The sequence below is a fragment of the Pithys albifrons genome, chromosome 7 (assembly GCF_047495875.1).
Source record: "Pithys albifrons albifrons isolate INPA30051 chromosome 7, PitAlb_v1, whole genome shotgun sequence".
In the NCBI taxonomy this organism is placed as follows: domain Eukaryota; kingdom Metazoa; phylum Chordata; class Aves; order Passeriformes; family Thamnophilidae; genus Pithys; species Pithys albifrons.
The window spans coordinates 39,643,153-39,662,302 of NC_092464.1; the positions used below are offsets into that span (position 1 = coordinate 39,643,153).

The 19,150-nt window shown below is 35.4% G+C and overlaps 1 protein-coding gene across 3 annotated transcripts in view; it reads right to left on the reverse strand.

Annotated features, from left to right (window-relative positions):
* The window catches only part of TOP2B (DNA topoisomerase II beta), a 63,534-nt gene that overhangs the window by 28,582 nt on the left and 15,802 nt on the right, over positions 1 to 19,150 (reverse strand). For all 3 annotated transcript variants that reach the window (XM_071561112.1, XM_071561111.1, XM_071561110.1), the window contains exons 2-11: positions 16,835 to 17,008; positions 16,055 to 16,145; positions 14,024 to 14,087; positions 12,693 to 12,838; positions 12,194 to 12,291; positions 10,569 to 10,781; positions 10,316 to 10,489; positions 4,719 to 4,820; positions 4,500 to 4,637; positions 2,784 to 2,922 (exon numbers count right to left, since the gene is read on the reverse strand). In XM_071561112.1, the coding sequence (XP_071417213.1) occupies positions 2,784 to 2,922; positions 4,500 to 4,637; positions 4,719 to 4,820; positions 10,316 to 10,489; positions 10,569 to 10,781; positions 12,194 to 12,291; positions 12,693 to 12,838; positions 14,024 to 14,087; positions 16,055 to 16,145; positions 16,835 to 17,008 (1,339 nt within the window). The remainder of the gene's footprint in view (positions 1 to 2,783; positions 2,923 to 4,499; positions 4,638 to 4,718; positions 4,821 to 10,315; positions 10,490 to 10,568; positions 10,782 to 12,193; positions 12,292 to 12,692; positions 12,839 to 14,023; positions 14,088 to 16,054; positions 16,146 to 16,834; positions 17,009 to 19,150) is intronic.

Sequence of the window (19,150 nt, forward strand, 5' to 3'; positions counted from 1 at the left end):
TAAGTGCATCATTGTACAGATACATCTCTCTCCTATTCTTAACTGGTATTGATTAAGAAATTCAGTGGTACTGGGCACCCAGGAAACTTGTGGATACTGGACCTCATCTACAAATTCATTCTTGAAGTGAAAATAAAATATAAAACCACAGGAATAACTAAAGTCAGAAGGGTCTGTGGCCAGAGTATTCTATCCCTACTGTGCTGGACTATTTCAGTTCAACAGCTACTGGAACCTGGTATTAGAAACCATAGCCAGCCCTCTCCCCACATCTGGTTTGGGCTGCATGTGCAAGTAATTCCCAAGATTATTTCATATATTTATTTGTCCTGAAACACAAATACATCAGCTAAAACCTACTGCACTTTGCTCCCAGGCTACACACAGGTTACTCTGTGTGAGACAGGTATGAATGCCTTGAAGAAATCTCCCTGAAACTGTATCTTCATGTATCATTTAAACCTTTCCTCCAGCTCACAAGGAGGTGTGACACTCGTTTTAAAGATTATAACTTTGTAGCTCTTCATAATACACTTAGTTATGTGCACATTCTTAGGCAATATTCATATAGAAGAGCTCAATTTTTTGGACTTAGAAGTAGCGATCTGCCTCTCACACACAAGAAGAGGACATACAGTCCTTAATTCACCTGACACTTTTAAATCTCCAGTCATAGAATCACAGAATGGTTTGGGCTGGACCTTCTATTAGGCTAGGTTGCTCAGAGCTTCACCCAAGCTGGCCCTGAACACTTCCAAGGATGGGGCATACACAGCCTCTCTGGGCAACCTGTTCCAGTGTCACAGTAAAGAATTTATTCTGTATATGTAACGTAAATTTCCCCTTTTTCAGTTTGGACCCATTACTCCTTGTCCTATTACCACAATCCTTTCTATTAGAATCCCAAAGGCAAAGATTGATAGTATTGTCTCTGTACTCATTAAAGAATTTCCATAACACCAGGACTTCCTTTTTCCCTTTATGATAAGAAACATCAAGCTTTCAGTCAGGTGCTGTCAACAATCGAAGTTCATTGAGACAAATTCTCAACAGCAGATCAACCACCACAGCCAACACTCTCAGCCACACTGAAGGAGTCACTCTTTTGTATCACCTCCTGCCTCCCTAAGAAAGAAGAAATCAGAGATCCTGATTGTTTTTCATTGTGCAAAAAGAACGAAAAATTCCTTTTCAAGAGCAAACAGATGATCCATATGGTACCTTTAGTTTTCAAAAAGAAATTACTGAAGAACTTTTTACTAAATCCATTACTTGTGATCCTCCAATTTAAAACATCTCTGCCTGTATAGATAACACTTGAGAAAGTCAGGCAAAGCCTGAATATGACAATAGACACTGTCCTCAGAAACCAAATGCTTCTCTGCCTTCCTGTGTGTCTAACCAGAAGGTGCAATGCCTTTAACATGAGAAACATGGTATGTTCTAGATCTTCAATAAACCAGTACCTGGGTAAGCCTGCTTGGGTGATGTGGAGTTCCCACTCCCCATGGAACAATAACTAGGGAGCAGAGAAATACTTGGGTAGCAGGGATTCAAGTCATGCAAAGCTTTAGGCATCGAACCCAAATGAATCCCTACATGCCTGCTTAGTTCAGGAAGTTTCAGGGTTCCCTTCTCACAAAACTGCTACGAAGTGACTTTGAAAGCTGGTCTCCAAAGCAGAGCTGAAATGTCCTATGAAGAAAGTGTGTCCAAAATCATTCATTATATGATTTAGGAGCAATAGGCTTCATATACATAAAAACATGTAATTTCTCCAAGCCCACAAACTTCTACACAAGGAAAATACCAGGAACTCACATCTGACTAAGGAATGCCAATTCCACTAGCAAAACACTAGTTAAAGGAGACATGATTAACAACTTTTGAAACAAAATATGATCTCTGAATAATTGGAAAAGTAATAAAATACTGAATAAAACAAAATTTAAGAAATGAATACCAAGGAATTGAAAAGGGAGGAAAATGAAACAGATCTCATCATCTCATCAAGTCATCTTTGGCTTGAATACTGAAGCTCAAAAGTAAAAAAGCCTCTTTACCAATCTTACGTGTCTTTACCTATTCAGGCCCTCACTTAGTACATTGCAATTACCTTTGCTTAATGTAAGAATGTATTAAAAATCAACTAATATTAAACAACAACATTTCAACATTTCAAGGTTGGCAACATTTCAAGCTCTTTATTCATATGTGCCCCTCAAATAATTCAAGAACAATTCCCATTGCTATTGGCACAAAGAGTAACAGCTGATCCTGATCCATATCTGTGCTGAAGAAGTAAGCCAGCAGAGATTGCCAGTTTGCCCCATATTCCCAGAGAGGAACCTAATGGCATTTAAAGTCTTACGAAAAAAGTCTCTCGAATCATTCCCTCAGGTGCACACTATGTGATCTACTTCCTATAGCTTGTGGCCCTATAAAGATTCTGATCGTTTTATATTAGACAGGTCAAGATGACCATCAGAACTGAATATTGGTAACACTATTTAGCAGGAAACCACAATTAAAAGATACACACTCTTCCGATATCAAACTAGACTGTCTCTTTTGCTCAGTGCTATTATCTACTCTAGAGAGGACAGTGTTCCTGACCTCAAATTCACCTTCGTGCTTTAAATTCTATCTCTAGAAAGTTTAGAAAATTAGAAAGAATTGTATTAAGAAACACATAAGGATGAGAAATCAAGTCAAGTTTAAAATTATCATGTCTGTGAAAAATTTATGAAACATTAAGAGAAATTAAAAATAAGTGCTCTTACCAGCATCATTAGCATCATCCAGTTTCGGAATGCCCTTGATTTTACTGTGTTTCACTGATGAACACTTCTTGTTCAACTGAGTTTGTGCCTTGAATTTGACCCAATTCAAAATACTCTCTATGATACCACAGTTAGAGGCCTACAAGCAACAAATCAGAATTGTGGATGAGAAAAATAAAGCTTCACAATGCCAGATTCCGGCATCTCAACTTTAAGTCACTGCTCTAACACTGTTTCTCAAAGCTCTCTACATTTTAAAAACTGCAACATATGAAAGGAAAAGGAATCAACACATACTTTATTTTTTAGAATTTTATGCACATAGAACCAAAACACAACACACACAAAGCTTCCTTTTCCATTCCTCATATAACTGGTGGAAAGACGAAAGAGGTCTGAGATCTACAAGAGGTTGTCTTGTTAGAAGTTGTCTAGAAGTTGTGTGGTTGATGTGCTACGTTTTAGGTACTAAGTACCTGCTTCTTGGACTTTGACTGCAAAAAGTAACACTATGGGATATTTATGATGATTCAAAGTTTCTTTGGAAAGGACTGGAAATGGCTGAAAGACAACTGAAACCATTTAAGAAAAAGGTTTTATATCAACCACTCAAGAAATGGATACTATTTTTAGAAACACATCTGCAGAAAAAACAGAATATAGAATATTTGCTAAACTAAAACTGCTTTAGGCTTGGTTTCACATCAAAACAAAATACAGGTGGAACAAAATACTGAGCTTTGGCTTTTCATTATCCACCATAGCAGATCATTCATGGCTGAGATTCTGCTGCACATTTAACACATCTGGAAATCAATGTTCAATTCAGGGACTATTAGAAACAGTATAAATCAGACCTGGTGACTGAAATACAGCATATATTAATTCTTCAGATTTTGTCATGTAAGACTATGCCGTGAGTTTTCCCCCCTCTAAGTTCTATAAGAATGTCACTTGTAATACAGAATTAGAAGAAAATGCTATTCAGTGAGTGGACTTTTAATGCCAAGAGTGTTAGCAGTTGCACCATTCTCCTAACTACTGGAGTTCCATTTATGCTCCTGGCATTAAATAGGACATAGTGTAATGAGTTCTGGCTAACAGAATTCTGCTTTTGCTTCATTGTATAAAGATGCAATAGAGGAAAAACTTCCTCAATGGATTTCTACTAGTATGTTCATTTAGAATAGCAATTCTTAGCCCGCCTACAGAAAAATTTTTGAATTCTTTGCCTGACAATAATTATCACTACAGCCACAGTTTTGCATTTCCATCATTACTGGAAAAACAAATAAATATGTAATATCCCCTCCTGCTCTTTTTACCTTAGTGAAACAGAATAGGACTGATACCAAAGAATAAGGTACACAATGATTCTCAACTTAAAAAAAATAGTTTTACACAAAAAAAATGATCAAGGACTACGTTTAGGTTTTAAGAGTCAAATTCATTTCATCAATCTCCAATAAATGGCTGATCAGGTTAAGCTTGCTTTTAAATCAAGGGCAACAGTCAAAACACAGTCATTGCTTCCATTATTAACACCAGAGGTTCCTCCATCCCATTTTCATACTACGCAAACATCATTAAAATACCATAATGCACTGAAATTAATCTTCTGCTACAGAACATGCATATACTTGGATCCAGTATGTAAATTCCTGTTTCACAAGGAGGAAAAAAAAACCCAGAAATTAAAAAAAAAGCTTTACTTACTGCTTTAAAAAATTTCTCAGATAGCTGGCACTTGGACCCAAAACTTTTAGGTTGCAATGTCATGTTTTCCTTTGTCTGGGAATCAAATGATGGGTTTTCAATCAAGCAATTAACAAAAACCCATATATGATTCTTCACCTGTTGAAAACATAGAAACCAATTTAGTCAACAAAATTCACACATTCATCTTTTCCAATATTTTTGTATAAAGAAACTTGCCTGAAAAGGTTTGACTGAAACTCCAGCTTTATTCTTCTTTTTCACCACTTCTATCAGTTTGCCCACAACCTGATCCACCACATAATCAACATGCCTACCACCCTGAATGAGAGAAGGGAAAAAAAAACACAAAACAACAAAATAACTATTTAATTTCCTAATAGCTTTTATCTGTATTATCAAAGTTCCTGTAGTCATACTTAAATTTGGAAATGCGTGCACATTAAGTTGTAACGTAAGAAAGAAAAATTTGTTTTGAAGTTTCTCTTTCATGTCATTCAGCTTTCATTCAAGTGAGGATGACAGAAGTTACACAGAACAGAAGGAGACCTTTCATTCACTGTACAGTTATGGACTTTAAATGTAGCTGCTAACAGCTTTAACAGAATACAAAACCTTAGGAGTATGGCAGATCTGAAAATTACTCCGTATTAATGGGATGGTACCTACAAAACCACACAGCTGTTACGTGCCTTCTTAACTAGCACATAAATAACCCTGGTCTAAAAGCATCACACTCCTTCCTCAAATTAAATTTTTCCCATTAGGTTCATTAAAAAAAGATGTTCAGAAGCTTACCCTCAGATATACAGCATCCATGCCTATTCCTTCCCAAAAGTGATCTCACCTTTTCTGAGCTGTGTTTCAGAACTCTTTGCACAAATGCTATTAGCATTAATTCTTTACTAGCTATATATAACTCAAGCTTTGCAATACAGCAGGATGATGGAAATACAGACTATTTCCAATGCTTAAATTGCAGTTTTACTAGTGATTAAATTCAGTCTAAATAAGGAAGCATTTGAACACCTTCAGAAGGTGCTCTAAAGCTTCTATCACCTTCCCAAGCTACAATTCTCTTTGGCCTTAAACTTTAAACCAGTTAAAAAGACCTCCCAAGACCCCCAAAACATACTGTTAGGAGACAAGCAATTTTGGGATTAAATTACTTGGAAAATAAAAAGCATTTCACATACGCTTTCTGGAAAATAGAACTAAACAGTCTGTTATAGCTCTATTACCTCCTAACAATGACTACTGATTTACACGTGTGAAATAAATCTAACAAATACAGAGTATATTCTACATTGCGTAAGTAATCTGAATCAGAACCACTAGTAAAGACTTAAAACATTCCAGATTAGAAAGAATAAGTAGTATTTGAATGCATGTCTTCTAAAATCTTTAATTCTCTCAAACATTGACCACTGAAAAGGCCTAAACCACTGGTGACAAATATGTTTAAATATTAAAAAAATCAACTTCACACAACTTCACTGATGTGTAGAACAACAGGCTTTGGAAAGCTCTCAAAAACATGAATAGTCCTAAACTCCTGGATATCTCAAAGATGTTTACATTTTTTCGTTATTCAAATGCCTCCCTTTGAATTTATAGACAAAAAGGCAAAGTATTAATAAAATGTTAAATTGATAGGAAGTTCATAATACTTTGGCTAAAACCTATTATCTTGTAATGGAATGAGGAATATCCTATAGATTTAACACATATGTAACTCAACACCCATATTTTACACAGATCACATTTGCTTTAGATCAATTAGAGCCTTACAAAAATACAGACTAAATACTGGTTCCTGACCAGACCAATTTATATTAGGAGAAACAAAGAAAATATGCCCTTCAAGATATTCATAATGAGGTCACAAACAGAAAAATCATCCTTCCTTAAAGCTGGTCATAAAAAGAAGTGAGGAGGAAAGCTTTTCATGAGTATAAGGAAGTATAGGATATATAAGAAACAGAAAACAACAAAACCAAGAAAAAAACAGCAGCCAAATAGAGGAAAACAACTAGCAAGCAAAACCCAAAAGTTAGGATTCTACAATTTAAGGCAGAGCATGCATCTAAAAAGACTGAAGATGTAAAGTGGTGGAATAGACAGGAGATAGCAGCTGTGGTTCAACTTCATGCAGAAGGTAGAGATCAAAAAAAAAAAAAAAGAGGGGATAAAAACAAAATGGTTAAGATGGTAAATATTATTAGTCATAATCAAAACCAGTACTTGCACTTCAAAGAAACCATCTACAGTTTCTGTCAGTCCCTAGAGTCACCTACTAAAACAGCAACACAAACCACTGGTGTGATTTAGAAGCACTATACAAAGTATTTTTTCATGGCATTTCTTCCTAAACAGCAAACAAACAAAAAAACCCACACCCAACCCCCCAAACCCACCAAAATTAAAACACAACTGCTCTTATTCATATAGGGGCAACAGAATTTCAGCAGAGGGAAAGTTAAATTGAAAGTCAATATATCAATATTCTGACACTTTAAAGAAAAGTAAATTCATTTCCAAACTGTAATGAAAAGCTACTACAGGAAAATATCGAATTACATGTATCAAATTCCACATCTGGATGGCAATCTTGAAATGCATTACTTTTGCCCATCATATTACTGAAAACTTATGCTTATGGGAATATCTCAGCATATATTTTTATTTACAATTTTAGCCATTTTTTTAGTAACAATTTCAGCACTTCAAATATTTTGCTAAAACTAGCATCTGATATACCAAAAAAGCAGCGACTTACCAGTAATTCTTGTACCTAGGCAATATTAGTTATTGTAACAGTTCCCCATTCCCGTGTCCATTCCTAAGTGTGCAGCCGGGAGCAAAGGGATGTTCAGAGCTCGGAGCTGGGAACCCCTCAACCATCTCACCAGCAGGTGGCACAAGTACCCACTATGGAACCGTAAGGGCCTAGAACTGCCCCAGCCGTCACAGCAATTCCATACAAGACACAGAAAGAAAAAATACCCTCCAAATCTAGAGGGCTGTCAATGACTATTATGATTTCTGTATTATGAGAAAAGAGCACTAAAACCGTACAATTTTTTTTTTCAGATGGTAACGACTGAACCCCATTATTGCAAACTTCAGGATGCAAAGGCATCTAATGAAACACTAACAACTAAAAATCTTTAAAATGGAGGTTTGGCTGCCTCCTGTATACATTCTATTCATATCATCATCATCAATAGCCAACAGCCTCAACTGATTTGGAAGTAAGCCATATTTGAATTCTATGGACAGATAGATGATTTACATGGCAGAAAAATTCAGGAGCTAATTATAAATATGAATTTTTCATTTAATTAGCTATGCAAATAAAGTATTAGTTTCCTTTGCATTTGTTTTCTATTATATTTATTTTATTAGAATAAATCTGAAAACTGGAATAGTCCTGATTTTCTTCTGAATTCCAGCAAATTTTAACAGGTTGGGATTGTTCCTGCATCCAAGTCTATTCTCTGACACTGCAACTGTATTACCTGAGTATTTGTACTAAAATGATTAGCAGTACTAGAGGTAGCAGTGCCACCATATCAAAAATATCATTAGATTGCTATGTTAATAACTGAAGTTTCTACTACAAGTTCTACCACAGCTAATACTCAAAATTCCAAACTGAGAAAACCATGAGAAATCAGTTTACAAGTCTCCCTAAAGGTTATTTGCACAACTGTAATAGCCACAAACATTCTTTCAAATGCCAAAGTCCAATTCTGTGGAGGTCTACTCTGGCAAAATTTTGAATAAATGGGGAGCTGACCAAGGTAACAAATTTACAAGAACCAAACAAGGGAGCTGCACTTCAGCATACTGCCTGACCTTCCAAATTCCCCTCACAAACCCTCACCCCAACATCCTAAAAAAAACTTCTTTGGAATTTATAGAAAGTTTAAAAAAGACAGGAGGGAAGTTAGGACTGGGTGAAACTTATCCAGAAACAGAAATGAAAAGCTTTCAGCAAACACCAGTCAATAACAAAAACACATCTGAAATGAGCTCCTCACCTGTCAGCAGACAAGGGGCAGGCAGTTGACACTTAGTTTCTAGCCATTATGTTTCATGAGTGGGTAGTTGCACATCAATTGCTTGTGAGGTGGTTCATTGGACCTGAACATTCCACATCCAGTCACACACATAAGAAATGGATTGGGAGAGTGGGAAAAACTAAAAATTACAACACTTACCTTTGAAGAATGCACAGTACTTTTATCTATTAATTTTCCTAGAGAATATATGATAACAATGTATGTGTAACTGCATGATGGGTCAAAATTGATCCAAAAGAGTAAAAATCAAAATTTTGAGTAAGTGTATGAAATACATTTGATTTAGAAGTCAATAAGTATTGATTTTTTTCAAACACATTTTCTTAAGCTGGTATCAAGCATAATTAAGTTTCTCTTCAAGGCAGTTTCTTCATAAAAGTGTTGTACATGTTTTTCAAGTCATGGCTTTTTTCTCTTTATGCTGAATAAAAAGTCTGCCTGAATTAAACTTAAGTCATTATCCTTCAACTATGAGATACATTTGTCATCCCTAGTTTTGACAAGTATCAGATAAGAACTTAATTAAAATGCACACTCAGAGAGTAAATATTCTACAATGAAACAAATACCACTGAAAACAAGTATGCAGTAACAATTGTATCCCACCAAAACACTGGCCACACATCACCTGCCACCAAGGCTAACACTGGTACTTCTGGGCACCTCCTAGACTGGAGACCCCTAGACTGGAGACCTAGACTGGGTCTAACCATTGGTGCTTATGAACCACTCATGCTACCATCAGAATTTTCTTCTGATTCTTTTAGAAGAGATCTGAGCAAGGAGAGGTTTTTAAGGGTCTGATGACCAATGCTCATCATTCTCATCTTTTGGAAAGCTCATAGTTAAGATTTCCTAAAAACAGTCTCACCTCTAGTCTTGTTAGACCTGGATTGTTAAATTCAATAGATGTAAAAACAAAACCACCAAGTTGATTAGATCATTCAGCAAGTGCAAGTTGTGAAGAGTAGAAATGACAAAGACTTTCTTTCACTGTGGTTGATCCTAGATCACTAAACCTGGTCCATGCCAAATTGGTGCAAATGAGTGTTATGCCAGTTGCTTTCAGATGATTGTCTTGCTGCTTGACCACTCCAGCGATTTGAGAAGCACAAAGATGTACTTCAGTATGCTGAGCACATCGATGCTTTATTGTAACTGAAGGTTTCTCTACAGTATCATTTCACTGCTACTATACTTGCTACTAAGTACAAAGAACACTTATAATACCCTTAATACAGACACAAAATAAAAGAAAATAAATCTCAACACTTCAGGCCAATTTTATACATCATAACAGCATAAATGGATAGCCATTTTTCAAGAATACCAAAAGCTATCGTTGTCCTCCAAAACTTGCTACCTGTAGTTTCAAAGAGGTTTGTACATTTTTTAACCTTACTTTCAGAATTATCTTATTACAATGTGTTAAAAAGGAAGAAAGGAATAAATCGGTTCCATTAATTTTCTTCAATACCATGTATGCTCCCATAAGATATCACTGATAATGATTACTAGTGTTTTGAAAACTAATGCATATGTAGAAACACTGCTATGAATATATTTTGATTCCATCCAACTGCTCTGCCCATTCCTCTCATGCAAAGGATTCTCTCAGCTATTTATTTGTAGCAAGCCAGTTTTATTTTTTATTAAACACCTGACTGGGCATAACCTCAGCACACATTTAATCATTTCCATTCTTTACCATTTGATCTAACCACTTACCTTTGTGGTAGCTATACTATTTACAAAGCTGATTTGCTGGAACCCTTTCTCACTCAGAGTGAGGCACACGTCCCACCGTTCATTCACAACTTCATGAATAACTTTGAGTGCGACTCCAGTTTCATCCAGCTTGTCTTTAACGTAGAGATCTACGTAACTGCGAAATCCATTCACCTACAAGTAACAGGTAACAATCACTGCTCTTCGAATCAAATACTCAGAACACTCAAGATACTTCAAATTATGCTCTTACAGGTAATTTCTTCCCATTCAACATGACTTTGACTCCTTTGCACGACCCAGCCAAGTCATATGCTCGTCTTGTCATGAGGGCCACAATATCCTTATCAAGTTTTTCCATTTTAAATTTAGATAGATCTGGCTGAAATGTAATGCATGTGTAGTCATCACCATCGAAGTGCTTGATCTTGGGCTCAGAGGTCTTCATCATGTTATTCATCCAAGTCTTTGGAAACAAAGCATTTCAGATGTTAGTTTACATACATGTTATCCTCCTCCTTTGTTCTCTTTTCCAGCTATGCTAGGATTGCATAGGATTGCAGTTACACAACAAAAAGCTCACAGACCACTTTTAGAAGTTTCCTCTGGTAAAACACTACACAAAATTAATTGCTATACAAAGATAAGCAGAAGCACAGGATACAGCACCTTTGTGGGATTTGTAAACGTGCAGGTACTATTGGTGGACATGCTTTTAAAGCAAATAGAGCATCCCACAAAACTTCCTAACTCAGGTGGAAGTAAGATGGCCTTACAGCTCCTTATTGCCCATCTGTTCAATACTTTCAGTCAAATACACACTTCTATAGACAGGCTTATTAGTTCCTGTGCAGAGACTTGGTAGTCTCCAAGACAGCACCTTGGCTGTGCAGAGACCCAAAGCACACCTCTTGAGAAAACCAAGGTGCTTAGACTTGACTAGACAGGAGTCTTGTGTTGTTCCCTACTTAAGAACACAGGCACATTTCTGTGATCATGTAGAACATCTGCTCACAGCACATGTTCAGTTGTATTAAATTTTCACAAATTTTGAAAACACTGGAAAATATAGCACTTTAGGTCATAAAGCATGTAATTTTCAAAAAGTAAACTCAAATCAATATTATATGCCCTTTGGTAGTCAGCAGAAAACATTACATTTTTTAAGAGACAGGCATAACAGCTTAAATGTGTTATTTATGTAGCAACAAGACAGCATGACCAGAAACTATTTATTTGTCCAGAAAGGAAGAGAATGAAGCCACCAACTGGGAAGGACTCCAAAGCCAAGGAACTTTGGTATTTAATACTCTAACAAAGTTTTTTTTTTTAAAACTTCTAGAAAGGGGGCCATCTCAAAGGGATATATAATAGATCTGATTACATCCAACCTCTGGCCTGTAAGTGAACAATGAGCAATAAGTTCAAAAGGGGGGTTTGCACTTAAGTTCAGTTAGGGCAAAAGAAATTCATGACATAAACACTGAAAAATCTGTCTCAACACTATACAAAATTACAAAGATAACTGGTTCCATGTTTGCATAGCTAAGTAGAAAGATTTTCTTGGCAAATTATACAACAGCAATTACAAAATGTTTCAATGAAATATATTTCTTTTCACATATGCATGAATATATTTTAGTTTTAAAAAAACTTGTCATTTTTACTCACTTAACATTCCAAAGAAAGCATTACTTAACCCAAAAAGCCTAATATGTTGAAATACCAATTTTACTGACTGAGCTAACCTAGCCTGCAAACTCTATACATCCATTTGAATAATAAATGATTAATGTCTTTAAATATTCCTGAAATACATGTGCTAAATTTTACATTTATAACTACAGCAAAGGAAAAAAGTTTTGAACACTTCTGTACCTGCTTAAAGCTGTGTTTGTATTCCTTGCAAGCAGTTTCAACTGTAAACTTTGTACTAAATATGTTACAAAGTTTTGCACCATAGCCATTGCGCCCACCTGAAAAAACAACACATAGTAAACTACAGTCAGTTTAAATTTGTAATAAAAAATCATGTCCTAACTTATTAGATTTACTTTTCCCTTAATTGCAAGAGCACAGATGTTTAAATGCTTACATAAATACAATTAAAATCAAAAAGTATGTTGTTTATTATGCAATAATGAGTACTGACATTAAAGATGTAAAAGTAAAGTTGTCTGCAAATATTGGTATAAAAAAGAAAAAGTCAGATATGATCTTTAAGTATTTTTACTCTAATAAAGAGCTACAGTAATGGTGTCTAAGTAATCATCTGTTATGAGATAGAATAGAAAGAGAAAAATTAAGAAGAGAAAGCATCCTGAAGGCTCACACAATGGCTTAACTGAATAAAACAAAGCATGTTAAATAGTCTTGCCTGTAACTTTTTTCTCATCATCATCGTAGTTGCTGGATGTTAACAGCTGCCCAAAGATTAGGGCAGGTACAAATACTTTTTCTACTTTGTGTTCCACAACTGGTATACCCTTTCCATTATTCCATATGCTGATAATGTTTGATTCCCTATAAAAGAGTGACGACATTAAGCAAATTAATGTAATCTTGAAAACAGACTTCCGCATACCTGTTTAAATAACTACCTAAAAATAAGACCATATTCTTACCACATTTATTCACAGCTCTAACAATTGTAATTACAAAGAGCCCCACTCATTTGTGCTTATTAGATGCCTTGGAAGAAGGAGCTTCATTGTCCATATACAACAATATTTCGTATCATAAAAATAACCACCAAAAATCTGTTTGAAGAGCTTTCACTATCTGAACCTTATGTGGAACAGGATCCTGAAGTTTAGTGATAGAATTACACTCAAGATAGAGATGTAGCTTTTTAGATTTCACTGAAGTGCATCCAGACACAGCCAAATTATCATCAGTTTAATATTGTTATTTCCAAGTTATACTAAATATTGTAACTCATTTTACATATTGGTGACAAAATCCATCAATATCTGGCATCACTGCTATTTCTAGCTCTTGCACAGAACTTTCATTTTTCAGTATTAGAGAGTTCAAAATTACAATGGGTCATGCAGATTTCCATTACCATTTCCTTCCCACTTCCTGATGAAAGCAGAAAAATGACTTTTCAGCATATTTATCCTAAAGGTTAGCTCTGAAAACTAGGTGTTTAAAACATTTATTATTCAGTTAAATATCACTGAAAAGGTACTACTAAAGGAACCCAATCAGCGACTATATAAATGCAGTACTTCTCATTAGAAATCATCTCTAAGTATCCAGGTTCAAAAAACACTGGTAAATGATGTGCTTGCAATATGAAGTTTAAGTGTGATACAGCTGACTATTTTAAACAATCCTATCATAATGCAAAAGGAGTTAACATAGAAGTTCAAGAGTTGCAAAATTGTGTTAGAAAACCTCAGAGTTGGTACTTATAAGTAACCTGGCTGGCTACAGTTATGGACTGCCAAGTTTTCATCTCACCATGAATTTTACAATACTCTGGTTTTAAGTTTCATTCAATCAAATGTTAATGAATGGTTTAGGAAAGCAAATTATTATAAATTCAGAATTGTAGCACTTACTGTTAACCACTTAATTCACCTCTTCATCTTAAGATATTTTGTTTTAAAGAAATCCAATTTTATTAGTAAAATTATTTGTACAAATCTAAACTACAGTAGTACTGGTAGGGAAAGCAAATGAAAAAATGCTTTTACTTACGGATCAATGGATATTTTAATACAAGTCATATTCTTGTCCCTCTGTTTATTGTCAGCAGCATTTACTATGAAATAAAGTAGCACAAATTAACACTTCATAGGAGCAATAATTCATTTCTTGGTCTGTAAAACTGTTTTATATGTATGCCACCACAAGTTACAATAGTCCAGGTATTTCTTAATCTGGTAGCTATTTGTATATTCTGTATCTTAGTACTGAAGGCTATAAATATGACCAAGAATCTGCAATATATTTTTCAACCTTCTTACAATTACTGGCTATTTCAAGCAATTAGACTATCTCAGAAATAAATACAGAAGTGTATTTTGTGAGCCTGTTCTCAGCTTTTAACATACTGAGCACTTAATTTTTTCTCTTGTTGTTCTTGTTTGGCTATTTATTATAGCATGTATCTGAAAAACCCTAGAAAATTATATGCATCATCAGACCACTTTACACATTGTTTTGCCACTGAAAAACATCAAAAAAGTCATATCCATTAAGTTGTGTTTTGACTGCAGAAGTTATCTCTAAAGAGCCTGTGAGACTCATAAGTATCAGTCTACACAATATAGGACCAAAATAAAGATAACCAGGAATTAGGATTTAATCAGAATTTAATTAAACTGCACTCCCATGTATATAAACTACTGGAAGCAGAAATGTGACTCTGGCCACTAACCATGAAAACACATTACAGTAATTTTCAGCATTTGTCTCATCACCCATGAAACAGATGAAGATAAAACCCTAAAACACCATAGTGCAATATCTTAATAGATGACAAGGATCTCAATATAAGATCAGATATTTCAAGGTGCTTTTACTAAAATCATTAAGTGCGTTTCATTCAAAAGCATGCATAGCCACAATGTCCCATTCTCATAATGTTATTACACTGACCCCTAGGTCTCAAACCACAATCTGTGGAGCACTTAGCAGTGCTACACAAAGAAGCAACAAGCCTTACAGTACTACAATAATGACAGAATAATGATCTTCCTTTTGAATGGGACAACACGGAAGTGGTTTGCCTAACACGAAAAGCACCAAAATTACAACTATAAGGCAGCATGCAAAACAGAAATTATTAAAGATTTTCATTCCCATATTTGTCAAACTAAGTAGTCAGTTAAAAAAGAATTTAAAAAGCATTCTTTTTCACCTGGCAAAGATACAGTCTTTATTTCCTCAAAGACAGCAATGCAACAAAGCATAGTTTTAGAGATGAGGAAATTGTGAAACTAATGAAGGTCATGACAAAATTTCCATTGACTTCTATAAACCATAATTTAGTTTATGAGGTAATCCTGCCATCCTTAAAACAGAACTTCATAAAAACTGATAAGCTTTGCTGTATTAGCTCAAAATATCAGTTCAGCAGATAGCACAGTATTCAGATGCACATCTCTACTGCTGGTTAGTCTTCAATGTGTTCTTGTCACCAAGAGAATATCACAAACTAGTAAGTCACAGTAACTCAGACTTGTGACATAGTTTTCTAAAAATCACTTGTTTGTGTTTCAGTCACCATGCTTTTTAATGGCAGTATGATGCTTAGTCATTTTAAAACTGTCTGAAGTCTAAAAATGACCCACAAAAGACCACCATCACCACCATCATTCTGTACAGAAGGAGGAAATGTTAATGATTCATGAACTGATGATTTAAGTGAACATCAAACAATTTAGAAATTGCATTCCTTCTGAGGAATAATCTTCTTCTAAATGTTACTTAAAACTGTAGCCCTAATAGACTTTGCAGATTAAAAACCTTGTAACAATATTGATCATAAAAAATGATCTAGTTTGGACATTCAGTAACATATTTACATTTTCTTACAAGTTCAACTGAAAACTCTTCCCTGTTTAAATTGCTCTATAGTCCTAGAATGCACTAAAATTTTTATGCAGTATAGTTTAGTGGGGCTCCAAGTCTGTGATTTAGATATAAATTAATATACTTGGAGAGCACTCAGAAAAGCAGGTACTCCATAATGCTAAAGCAGATATCGATGTTAAAAATACTTACCAAGAATTTCATCAAAGATCTTGTACAAGCCTGGAACAAAGGTAACTTCTCTGCAATTCATTCCTACATCTTCATCATAAACCCACATTAACTACATGTAAACAAAATAAAATAAAAATATTCACTGCCTTGGTAAGCCAGTCTATGATTCTCTGAGATCTATTTTCCTCAGAAACTTTACTCTTACAGTCTCATTAGTGCTGCTGTACAAGACAAAAGTAGAAACAAAATTTGGCAAAAATTACAACTGTACCCACAAAGAATTCCATAATGAAAATCCATTATTTTCTGCTTGTCAGGGAACTCCCAACAGTATAGAGACAGTGAAGTTCAAAGCAATTTGCAACTTCACAAAAACAGCTGAAGAAAGTGCCAGCAGGAGGCTTAAATTCTCTGTTCTCTACCTAAACAAGCAGACCAAAGCATTGCTGGACCTAGAACAAATGCTTACTTACAAATAGGCACATATATGTGTGTGCACAGAGGCATGTTTGTAGACACAGACATATACACACATAACTGTGTGTTTACACACATAAGTGTGTTTGTTTTGACTAGATCGCAGTATTTGCTGAGTGAATCTTTTCAGATGAACTGAGCACTGCTATAAAAAGTCTTCTCTTGTCCTCTTTATACACATGCATACATAAACATGACCCCAGCTTTTAACATTATAATTCAGAATTTTAATAATTTAGATGGGCCTATTTATTAACCAGAATGGTAATTTTCTCATTAAAACAGCAAAAGATATTAGATTTTAAATTTAGTCACACTTACCTGAGTTAAGGGTTCAACTGACCCAATGTAGGTATCCGGACGGAGGAGGATGTGCTCAAGCTGTGTCTTTTTCTGATAAACTCTCTCAACAGACATCTTCTTTGAAGTGTCATTTTTATTAATGCTTTCTGAGTCTTCTTTTTTTGAAGCATTCATCTGATTATCAAATAATGTCTAAAAAAAACCCGCAAACCAACAATCAACCTTATTCATTAAGTCACTCTCAAGACACAAACAAAATCTGACAGAGATTTAAATTACAATCAAAACTTGTCACATAATTTAAGTGTTCAGTTTTGAGACATATTAAGATCAAGCTACCCTTGTAAGAGAAAAAATGTCACAGATTATATGACAGATCCTTAAAAAATTGTAACATATTCAAACTTTAGTTATTTACTAAGCACAATAAACTAAAATAAGGAAACAACAGTGTATTACATAAGACACCCACCTCCTCAGGTTAAGTGTAACATTCATTTTGTGCTTAAGCATTTGAATCCAAAACACTGAATACTGTTCTGAGACAACAGCAAAACTGCTCTCTTATATTACAGTGTAGACAATTCATTCAGTGGGACTTAAGAAACACTATAATGCTTCTATGGCTTCTCAATTGCCATAATTTATATTCTCTATTGAAGTGATTAAGGCTGATACAATCCCAATTTAGAATGCTTTATGATGAAAGGAGAGACACTATTTACAAGAGCACGTAGGGAAATGACAAGGGGGAGAGGCTTCAAAGTGAGAGTGAGTATAGATTAGATTTTGGGGAAGAAATTCTGGATTGTGAAGGTGGTGAGGCACTGGAACAAGTTGCCCACAGAGGTTGTGAATGCCCCATCCCTGGAAGCATTCAAGGCCAGGTTGGAAGAAGCTCTGAGCAATGTGATCTAGCAGAAGGTGTCCCTGCCAGTGGCAGAGAGGTTGGAACTTGATGATCTTTAATGTCCTTTCCAACACAAACCATCCTGTGATTCTATGAAATAAGACAAGGAACATAAAAAAAGAGAATCACATAAGCTAATGTAGGAATTTAAACAGAATTTAAGCTTAATATGTCTGGATTTTATGAAAAGTGTCTGAAAGAACAAGCAGTGTTACAGTAACCTAATCCACTTTTGGGAGGGGAGGATACAGAGATTTGATGCACTTTCAGCAATTTCTTTCCCTTTAAATACCTCCTTGTCATTGAATGAAAGCCACATAAAAGAAAAACTTCAAATATCAGAGAACAACCAAACATAGAATAGCCCTATTCAAAGACAGTGAAGGCATATGTACAAAGAGACTAGCTATGACATTTTACAGTATGCATTCCTACCTGTAAATTGGAATTATCTTAAAAATACCAATAAACATAACTGGAACTTACATGATTTAGTTGTCTGGCTAGCAGACATAATGAATTCTGTACCCAGCTGCCCAGTACCTGGAACAGTCTCATCCTCTTAGAGGGAGTTTACCAACTTGGAAGCAGGTGTTACATGACTAGTAAAAACCATCAACAGACAAATAATGAGGGCAAAACCCACTTGCCACTCAGGTGACTTCTTTCCTCTCTCATTTAGCTGTTCCCAGTGTACATCTACATAACATAAATACAGGCTAAACTCCAACTCTTGATTAACCAATCATCATGGAAATTTCACAGCCAAAAGAAGGTTTCATTCTTTTTCTCTGTTCAGCCTTTGTTGCAGCCTCAGATAGCACTGAAAGCAAAGGAACTCACATAAACTCATAAGGATACTGAACTCACATAAACAACTTCAGCAGAATCCAGAAGGTCAGACACCAACTATCCACATATTAATCCAATTTGTCTTCTCCAGCTTCTAGTATTCAAGCTTTGATGCCTCTACACCTCCCCCCACCCAGCCCAGGAGGCACAGGAATAAAGCATTTAATTCTATTCAGAACAGGGGAAATTACCTTTTGCTTCCAGATTCAGATACCACATTTTTCTAGTTCATTTATGGAAACACTAGGAAACATATACTCCTAGAACCTTTCAGACAGACTGTGTGCACCAGCAAGGACAACAGCCAATTATTCGGCCATGAGTGAACTTGAACATGCCAAATAAGAATCAAATTCTCTACTACCTAGTCCAGTATCTGACAGCATCCAGAGTGAGAGAGAAAGAACCCAGGAATACACACAGCAGAGTTGGAACCACAACACCAACTCTCATGACTGTTCTTCTGGAGTCCATCACATCTCCTGCCAAACAAGAAGGTTGCAGAATCGCATGTGATTAGAGGGATTTGGTATCCAAGTTAATGTAGCCTCAACTGTCATTTGGTCTTAAAC